This window comes from Alexandromys fortis, unplaced genomic scaffold (assembly GCF_014885135.2).
Source record: "Alexandromys fortis isolate MF-2015 unplaced genomic scaffold, M_Fortis_MF-2015_v1.1 scaffold_216, whole genome shotgun sequence".
Lineage (NCBI taxonomy): Eukaryota > Metazoa > Chordata > Mammalia > Rodentia > Cricetidae > Alexandromys > Alexandromys fortis.
In genome coordinates this window covers 2110248-2120622 of record NW_026068089.1, presented here as the reverse complement: position 1 = coordinate 2120622, position 10375 = coordinate 2110248, and the positions used below count along the sequence as shown (strand labels likewise).

General features: G+C 49.1%; 1 protein-coding gene across 2 annotated transcripts in view; it reads right to left on the bottom strand.

Annotated features, from left to right (window-relative positions):
- The window catches only part of Acvr1b (activin A receptor type 1B), a 38897-nt gene continuing 28522 nt past the window's right edge, over positions 1-10375 (bottom strand). Inside the window, exons 5-9 of one of the 2 annotated variants that reach the window (XM_050122466.1) lie at positions 9436-9603; positions 8401-8557; positions 6744-6868; positions 2706-2836; positions 1-1237 (exon numbers count right to left, since the gene is read on the bottom strand). In XM_050122466.1, the coding sequence (XP_049978423.1) occupies positions 1112-1237; positions 2706-2836; positions 6744-6868; positions 8401-8557; positions 9436-9603 (707 nt within the window). In that variant the 3' untranslated portion in view covers positions 1-1111. The other variant, XM_050122467.1, reaches the window with a different exon arrangement.

The window sequence follows — 10375 nt, the reverse complement described above, 5'->3', positions numbered from 1 at the left end:
CCCACCCCAAACCCACCACCACCACCACCACCAAAAATATACACTGCAGTTTGCAGGCTCTGGGGTGGGACAAACAGATGTCACATTCCAATCCGAGTCCCGAGATCTGGCTTCAGATCTCCTGGCCCTCCCTTCCTCACTGCTGCTGAGGAAGATGCCCTTGGCTGGCTCGTTTCCCACGGCTGATGTTGAAACACAACACCCAAGACTTGCACAACATTCTGTCTCTGCTCATCCTGCTCCCCTCCCCTCATTTTGACCCAAAAGCCTCTCCTACCATGGACAAGTGGGCCAGCTTTGGTTCTGGTCTGAAATGGGAGAGGAAGGTCTGTGACACAGGGTGGCAAGCAGCCTGCTGAGAAGAGGACCACCCTGACAGAGGCTGGGAACAGGAGAGACCTTCAGGAGGGCACCAAGTTAACCAGACGCTGCTCACTGTGACAGAGGCACCAGCACACCTTGGCCTGCACATGCACAGAAAGCTCAAGCAGGTAAGTGTGCACCTACAGACACACATACACACACGTGTAAGGGCGTGGCACAGACCAGGCACAATGTGGGACACACCTCGGCACATGCACACTTGGCTGGACAGACAGGCAGCAGGTGGCCTCTCTAGTGGCAGTCCCTCTAGATGTCCGTGAGGAGAGGGGATGGTGTGGCTCAGGACTGCCTGTCAGCGGGGTTACACTCCCCGTTCTTCTCAATACCGTGCTGCCAGGATGACTGGTCCCTGGGGGAAAACCTCCAGTCCAACAGACCACAAGGTATAGGGGCTGCTCCAGGGAGAGCCCAGCACCCCGCCACCATTCCTGGCTACGCACCAGATGCACTGGGTTCTGTGTACTTCCCACTGCAGTTCAACTTGCGGCATCGAGTTCTCTACATAATTTGCTCTCCGAGACTCCATGCCATCAGGAGGTAAATATAAAAAGTCTGTGTCTCAAACCCAAAATGGGAGTGTGCGCGTCTCCCGGGCTCTGTCCCTCTTGCAGGCCAGGACTCTGGCCAGAGGGCTGGGCAGAAACAAGAGGTAGGCCTCCGGTACGCTCAGCACGGTGGCTGCAGTCGTCCTCACTGCCCAGGTTCTTTGTGTAGGCAGCGGAGCAGCTTAGATCTTCACATCTTCCTGCACGCTCAGCTGGGACAGAGTCTTCTTGATGCGCAGCGCTGTCAGGCGGGCAGCACCATTGGCGTACCAGCACTCACGCATCATCTTCCCCATCACCCGCAGCGCCTGCACAGAGAAACCTAAGTGACCACAGAAGCCTTGGCCAATGGTGCTGGTTCGTTGTCACCTGCCTGTCAGTCAGGTCAGAACCACCCACAACATCTTCCTTGCCTCTTCCTACCCTAAGGGGCAGGTGTATAAGGGAGGGAAGCAGCACCACAAGGTGGGTTCTTTCAGCCTCACACTCAGCTAAATCCACTTCAAGGTGCCCAAGGCGTATTTTGGGAAATGCTGTTCCCTTAGGCAAAGGCATTGGCTAAAATGTGAGACCATAATTGTGTTCTGAGGAGCAGAGATGCCCCCTAGCGGCCACGCTCTGTAAAGGTAGAGGCGAACTCCCTACTCATACCTGAAGAGAAAGCCTTTACCAGGCATGGTTTCCAGAATCAGAGCTGTGCCTCCACCTGACATCTGCCCAGAGTAGACCCGGCGGTTCTTATGAGCACAGCTGTAAAGGCCAGTGGGCGAGTGAAAGGTGTGCTAACTGTAGACTGCAGTGCTACAACCCACTCTGGATGTGACGTCAGCACAGGGAACCTTAAGTCTGTCTGTTACAATGAAGCTGCATAAGTAAGAAAGGAAAGCAATGCTGTGAGTAATGGGCCTGTGCCCTGTGCTGGGCAGACCACATCCCTGAAGTCTCCAGGACGTTAAGGGTCTATCGTAAAACTCCTCGCATTTCAACCACTTCCCCATTTTAGGTGCCTTATGACTAGAATTCAAATTTTCTCTCCACCACTTCACCACATTCTTCCCTCTCAACCTCTTTTATCTGCAGAATTTCTACCAAGACCACCGTCTCAGGCCTGCCTCTATCTGAGGTACCCAGTCTGAAAGCCATGGCTGAATCTCCATGGCCTATGGTTCCTGGGTCACTTTTCTAGTTTGACAGTTCTACAGGGATGGACCCCAGGTCTTGAACTGGGCTACACCCACAGGCAATTCTGATAGGTCCACCAGTTCTACTTATTTTTGTTTCTGTCGTTTCTTAACTACCTCTCTTATGGCTTCACCTCCAAAGGGACACTCTCTAATGGCCGGAAAAATGACCATAGCCGCAAAGGACTTAGTGTGTATAATAGCACAAACTCAGCACCCTATTATCTGAGCTGGCTGGGACAGGAATGCTGGGGACTTTGGGTACTTCAGAGTCGGGAACAGCTGCGTAGACCTCTATGCATAGAAGGAACCAGAGCAATCTCTGAAAAGAAAACTCACTCACACTTCCTACCTACCTTCAACTCTCAGAGACCTGTAATCCGTGCAGTGTGCCACAACACGACCACGGCCCATCGCTCAAGGCCAGGCACTATGTTAATGATCACAAAGTCTTATATGTTGGACTTTCAGACAAAAGATACACTTGGAAGGCAAACCTCAGAGTTGGCCCATTAAGAAATAAACAAACCCCTCCCTTGCCCATAGAGAAATCCGGCAGATGGAGGAAACCCTAAGTGTCAAGCAGGCTCCCTACCTCATAACTCTGCCACCAGTTGGGGATATTGGGTCGTAACTTCTGGTCACAGACGACCTTTCGCATTTCCTCAATGGAAGGGTCGGAGGGCACTAAGTCATAATACGGCAGCTGATATTCTTCATGGACTCCTAGAAGAAAATAACACAGTCACCAACAGAAGGAAGGGCAAGTCACCTCAAACTCAATGACAGCTGTGCTTTGAGCTGTGCAATGATTTCCCACAAAAATGAGCCCAGTTCCTCTGGAGAAGGCTGCCGATTCCAGGCACGGCAGCAAGGCGCACACAGGAGCATAGCCACACACAGTCTGGGCTCCTAGTGCCCGTATATGGGAGGCTGGGGCAGTACTGTGAGTTCAAACTAGTCTTATAACCCACCTCAGATAGAAACAACAGCAAAAAGAGAAGCTGACAAGCATAGCCAAAAAAAAATCTTTCATTCATTTAAAAAAAAAAAAAAAAGCACAGAAAATGTTGGACTATTAGGGTCACGTGAGCATTTCCCAATGGACCGAGCTGATAACATCTAAAGAGACTAGAAGCTAGAAGTCTGACAGGAGCAGTAAGAGCGGTCTGGCTGGGACATCTTTTACCCCATCAATGCCAGGGTGGATTCAGCTGATCTGGCTGGCTAGGTGGGTATCGCCTTCCTCCCTCCCCATTCCATGTGCGCCCCGGGCCTCCTGAAGCTACACGCTGTCCCCAAATGGAAGAAGAGTGGTCTTTGGTCAAGGGCACACATGCAGCTGCACTCCCCTGCTAGAACCCGCAAACATGCTCTCAAGGCCTGCTCCATTCTTTTGAGACAGGGTCCCTCTATATAGTCCTGGCTGTCCTGGAACTCACTAAGTAGACCAGCTGGCCTTGAACTCGAAGATCCTCCTGCCTCAAGCGTGCACCACCCGGCCAAGAGAGAATGGTATTTTTAAGCCCATCAGTTCACACTAATGCTAGAAAAAGAAGGTCCGTCCTGTCAGGTGCTGAGAGCAAAGCGGCTCTTGAAAACCCTGGGTGCTGGAAGGAGCGTGTCCTCCTGCACTTCCTGCTGCAAGCAAACACTGAGGGAAGCAAGTGGGTGAAGCTGTACTTTATTTTTTTCCCCTTTTTGGTTCAACATAGTGTCTCAGATGGGGTTCAGGCTGGCCTTGAACCCATGGTCCTCAGTCTGTCTCCGAGGTGAGTTACAGGAACACAGCTGACTCACAGGAGGTGAAGACCTTGAATCAAAGCTGGCATGTTGGAATTTTAACCTTTGGCTGTCAACGTCACAAAGGGAATGGCCGACATTCTGCACTCTGTATCAGAAGCCCATACTAATGCCCACGATGTATTTTTGCTTTGAATAAACAAAAAAATCCCAACCTGGATGTTATTCTAACTGATATACCAAACTAGCAATTCATAGGCGTTATCAGGAACAGGAGGCCACATGGACCTCACACGAGGCAGTCAGCGAGACTACAGGACATGGACTGCAGGGGACCTTCTGAGCCAAGAGACTTAGCACTGTGCTAAGTGCGGTCCAGTCTGAGTTTTATGTGCTGTCAAACCCAAGGCCTCACACAGCTGGGCAGGCACTCCACTAGACTCCGTCCTACCCCAGCATTCTTTTGTGCTTCTGAGGTAAAGTCTTGCTATATGTGGTTTATACTGGCCTCAGGCCTCAGCCTCCTGGACACCAGGATTATAGATCTTCACCTCCACACCAGGCCACAGACAAGGGCTCTACCACTGGACTACAACCGCAGCACCCTTCACCTCCTGTCAGGGCCTCACTAAATTCACAGAGGCCTTCAGCTTGGAGTCCTCTTGCTTCTGCATCCCATGAAGCACTTTTAAAAGTGAAGTAACTGGAGTGCTTGAAATTCTTTTTTCTTTTAGTGTGTGTGTGTGCTGTTAAAGATTTCTGGATTATTATATATACATATACACCAGAAGAGGGCATCAGATCTCATTACAGATGGTTGTGAGCCACCATGTAGTTGCTGGGAATTGAACTCAGAACCTCTGGAAGAGCAGCTAGTGCTCTTAACCACTGAGCCTTCTCTCCAACCCCCATTTTTACTAAGAAGCCATAGTAAGTGCAGGGCTGTGGCAGTGCACGTCTTTAATCCCAGCACTCAGGAAGCAGAGGCAGGCGGTCTCTGAGTTCGCAGTCAGTCTGTTCTATAGAGCAAGTTCCATGATAGCCAGGGCTACACAGAGAAGCTCTATCTTGAAAAAATAAAAATGGAAAAAAAGATTTATTTATTTTATGTGTACAAATGTCTCCTGATTTATGTGTGTGCACCGTGGGTATGCCTGGCATTGGCAGAGGTAGAAAGGAGGAGTCAGGTCCCCTGGAACTGAAGTTATGGATGGTTGTGAGCTGCCACTGAAAGCTGGGACTGGGTCCTCTGGAAGAGCAGGCGGTGCTCTTAACCACTGAGCATCTCTCCAGCCCTTAGGTAAGATTTTAAACAGAGAATCTGACGTGGTAATACTTGTCTAAGTTAGGGCAGTTGGGAGCTGGAGCTGATGCCTTGGCCTGCTAGAGTTTCAGCTCTGTGACCTTGCGCGCGTAGCCTCTCTCACTCACTTTCTTCAGCTACAAAATGAGCGTGATATTTCTATCTTTACAGCCTTGCAGTGATGATATCAATGAGTACATGCAGCAAGCGGTGGGGAAGTGCTATGGCTTCTACATAGTCAGCCCTGGCTTCTGGACCACTAGGAAGAGCACATGGACTCCTTCACAGTTTAAGTGTTGTCTGACAGGGCTAAGGAGATACCTCAGTGGTTAACATGCCTATGTGTAGGCATGAGCAACCGACTCACATAAAAGCCAGCACACATCTGGAACCCAGTGCAGGAGGAGAGCTAAAGACAAGAGGAACTCTGGAACAGCTCAGCCATTCAGGCTAACCCATGAGTTCCAGGTTCAGTGAGACACCCAGTCTCAAAAACATGAGGTGAACCTCTGGCCTCCACATGTACACACATGTGCACATACCTATGGGAACACATACATATCACAGACACACAACAATTTTTAAAAAGACCCATGATACTTTTCTTTGTGGAAAGAGGAATGCTGGGCTTATACTACATATACATACACACGTACACACACACACATATACACATATATTTATGTGTGAATGTATATACATTACATTCTTATATGTATGCATGCATGTATATATGTATGTACATATGGATGTATATTATATTACATTCTAGCTCCAGAATTTTCTTGATCAGCTTTACTTAGTCATACTGATCAAAATTTAAGAGGCCCAAACCCATGTCTACCTCAGTAACTCTTCCATTACTTGCGTCTACCACACACATCACAGTCAGAAAAGGGTAGGAATAGAAAAAGGGTCCTGCTGGAGGGGGCACTCTAGAGGCTCTTGAACCTGAGAACATGACAGAATATTTGGAGGCCATCATAAGACACTCATAGAAGCTGACAAAAAAACATTACTGCTAACCCTGATGCTACCTTTTCTTCAGGCTCTGATGCCAACAAACAACTGTGGCTGTCAGGCTTTGTTGTTTCTTTAATGACAAGAGAAGAAAAGGCACTTTAAGAAAGTCCTTAGAGCACTTGTCACCCTGGAAAGCTCCACTCTAACTGCAAGGAGGAAGCACAAGGCTTCCCCAGAGACATGGCTAGGACTGCATCTGGAAGGCCTAGATGTCAAAATAAACTGCCAACTCATAACCCTGGTCCATACACAGCCTAGGGATTCTCCTCCACTATAGGTTACAAAGAAAGACAGTGAGTGAGGGGAGAGGAGGAGGGAGGGAGAGAAAGAGTGTGTGTGTCACGTGTCTAATGAGCTATCAAAATGATCACCACAAAGAACAACACTATTCGACAAGCTGGTTAGAACATGAAGAGTCTTGTCTAACATGAACAAAGCCCTTAGTTCATCCTTAGCCCATGCAAACAAACATAACATCAAGCTGCTGTCTCAACACAACTGCCTCCAGAACTCGGGAACCAAACATTCCACAGGCTGTAGAGAAGGACAGCAGGATGGATGTACCTCCAGAATTGCATCTTCGCGCAATCTCCCAGTATACGAGCCCAAGAGCATAGATATCAGCACACTTGAAGGAGTCAAAGTGCTTCATGTTGATGGTTTCTTCAAGTACTTCAGGAGCCATGTATCTGGAATGGCAAGAGGAACACAGTTATGTACATCCCATGAGGTCTGGATGTGTAAGAACACTACTCCAATGCAGCTCTCTGGGAAGCAGGAGTGAGCACTTCTCTTCTGCTATACAACCTGCTTTGAATTCAAGCTGAAAGTTTCAGCATAGATGCTTTTTATTGGAGCCTGCTTGGATTTCCTGGCACTGTCTGTGCTGTGGGACCACACAGGTGGCTACTGGAGCTGTCACTTTACAGGGAGACCAGTGATGGAGCGACCTTAAATGTCATTCTGACTTTATCTTCCCTGACTTCAGATGGGTGAAAACAATTCTAGGTGATCAAAATCACACTTAGTGACTCTGCACGGTGACTGTGTGTAACTATATGATGCAGATGCCCCCAGTTACACTTTGGAGCCTGAGTAGATGCAATCTCAGGTCAAAACGACAAAAAGGAGCAGCTTAAGTAATCCACTTAGATACAGCACAGACCTTCTCTTTCACCCTCCATCTTACGATGTCAGCTATATAGTTCCTTCCCTTCTCAATGCAGTGGAAAGCAGGCCAAACCCCTCAGGTAGCCAGTCTTCTTTAGTTCTGCTCCAGCCTGGCACCCTTGCCCTGCAAGCTCAAACATGATACATTCCCTGCCCCCTTCAAGGGGTTCTGTAAGCCACCCTCTACACTGCCGTCAACCAGGACTGGCTCCTGCCCTCCAAAACCCTGCTGCAGAATCTTTCAGTTTTTTGGTCTGTTTGTTTGTTTTTTAAAGACAAGGTTTCTTGCCTGGCGGTGGTGGTGCATACCTTTGATCCCAACACTTGGGAGGCAGAGGCAGGAGGATCTTTGTCAGTTCAAGGCCAGCCTGCTCTACAGAGGGAGTTCCAGGACAGCCTGGCTGTTACACAGAGAAACTGTCTCAAAAAAACAAAAACAAACTCAAAAACTAAAACAAAACACACAAGAGGGTTTCTCTGTGTAGCCATCACCACCTAGTTTTTTTTTATTTTAAAATAGTTATCTTCACTATTTGTCTGTCTGTCTGTCTGTCTGTCTGTCTGTCTGTCTGTCTCTGTGTGTGTGCCCACCCCCCTAAGGAGGTCAGAAGAGGACTTTGGATCTCCTGGAGCTGGATTTATAGGTGGCTGTGAGCCATCCAACTTTCTATGGGCATTGGGAACACATTTGGGTCCTGTGCAAGAGCAGTATATGCTCTTAATCACGGAGTCATTTCTCCAGTAAGCCTTACCCCAGGATCTCACTGTGTATTTGAACTCATGGAGATCTGCCTGGCTCGGCCTGCTAAGTGCTGAGACTAAAGGCGTATGCCACCAAACCAGGCCTCCTGCTCTAAATTCGTTCCCCACAGCCCTTTGCAAGGGCCACAGCTCACACAGGTCCAAAGAGCTCTGCCTGGTACTAGTGCCTGTTAGGACTACTGTGCAGAGTTCCAATGTGAGGAAGGGAAGACCAACATTTGCGGTTCAAGGACAAGGAGACATTTCATTTCCTCCTGATGAGTGAGGCTGAAGCCTAGGGCCTTCCTACCGTTTGGTTCCCACCCTCTGATTTGGAGCAATGTCAATGGTGTCAGTAACTGCGTCATGACGGACAGCTAGGCCCAGGTCTGCAATGGCACACATGCCGTTCTTCTTCACCAGGATGTTCTTTGACTTTAGGTCTCGATGAGCAATTCCAGGCTTCCCTGGAAGAGACAAAACCAGGTACATTTAAGGAAGATAAACACACAGAAAATGCATGGATTCTGAGCCAGACTCTGTGAGCCGAGTTCTGGTTTTGCCTCCCATGAGTAGCTCAGCCTTCTCTTCTGGACAGTTAGAACAATGGTACTTCCTGGGAATGTGAGAGAATCAAAGCATTCCCTGAAGTACTTGACATGCCTCAGAATGACACGGTTATTGTTCAACATTATAATACCACCACCCACCAGCCCTGAAGAGCCCAGGTGGGCAACTGAACACACACAACTGGTGACTCTGAGGACTGGGACTGACATTAGTCCTGCAACACCAGGGCCTGATTGTCACGCTGGCTTCCTACCACACATAGTAAGAGCTGCTATCCAGGGCCAATCAAGTCCCAGAGCTCACACCTGCTGCTGGGGCAAGCCCAGGATCTGGAGCCAACAAGACAATCTGACACGAAGCCTGGTCCTCTTCCAGGAAAGCCTGCAGACAGGTGGGCCCCGTGTCTTGCCACCATGAGACGTGCAAGGCAGTGCCCAACCTCAGCATGAGATTCCTACACTCTTGCTCGTGGCATGCTGACCTCTTCTTAGTTCCACTCTTTCACAGTGCACCCCAAAATGCTATTCCTTAGCAAACCACTGAGCCACGTGTTAACAGCAGCCAAGATCTCACCTCAGCCCTTCCTCAGGAGAGGGCTGACGACAGAGCCAATAAAGAAACATGTTTATCTTTTTTCTCGCTCAGACAGTTTGGCACTCAGATGAAACTACCATTCCCGAAGTTTGGTCCCAGCTACCTCAGTGAAGAGGACCAGATGACGACGGATAGGTCTTTTGTCTCAAGCTTCCTGTTCCTTATCTGAGTTCATGCTCACCTTGAGTGCCCACAATCTCCATGTGCAGGTGTGCCAACCCACTGGCCGCAGACAGGGCCAGCTTAATCATCCCCTCAATGGTCACTGTGTAGCGGTTCAGATAATCAAACAGGGAACCATGCTCATGATAGTCAGAGACAAGCCACAGCTGGGTCCAGGTGCCGTTATCTGCAGAAAACAAAGGAAGTCTGAGCAGGAGACTGTGACAACAACAAGAAGGTGTGCAATGTAACCAGACAAGGCCAGGTTCAGGACCTTGGATTTACACTTCTTGCATCTACACCTCTGGCTTCCGCTGGACCCCACTTCCCTATAGGAACCTCCAGGGTGGACAGGGAACAGCATTTCTTTTTTAGGCCTGCTCCACTATCCCAGGCATCTGACTGTCTGACCCAGTTGACGGATGTTTGGGAAGCCTAGGAGGTGGGGCCTTGCTAGAGGAAGTATGTTTCTGGGGACAGGTGGGGGCAGGCTTTCTGAGCCACCCTTCTGCGTGTAGATCAAGATGTGAGCTCTCAGTGCTGTTCCAGCAGCCCCTTGCCTGTTGCCTCTGCCTCATCTTCATGGACTCAACCCTTGGAACAGTGAGCACAAAGTAACTCTTCTTTACTTTGCTTTGGCTGTGGTGTTTTAACACGGCAACAAGTGACTGAGACAGTGGGGAACACTGAAGAGGACTGAGGACAATTCTAAACAATATTCCATTTTACTGCCAAATTTGCAATGTGGGGTAGCCAGGAAAGAACAAAGTGTGCTGAGGGAAAGCAATGGGTTCCATTTTGTTAAAACTCTGACATGAGATTCGCAAAGCTACATTTGCCACTGCCAAGGAGGAAACACCACAAAGGCCTCTCCCTTCCCTGAATGCTGGGTAACCCAGAGCCCAGCACCTGTCTCACTGAAGTCTCTTTCCAGCCTGTGGCCATTCTAGGGCCAGGAG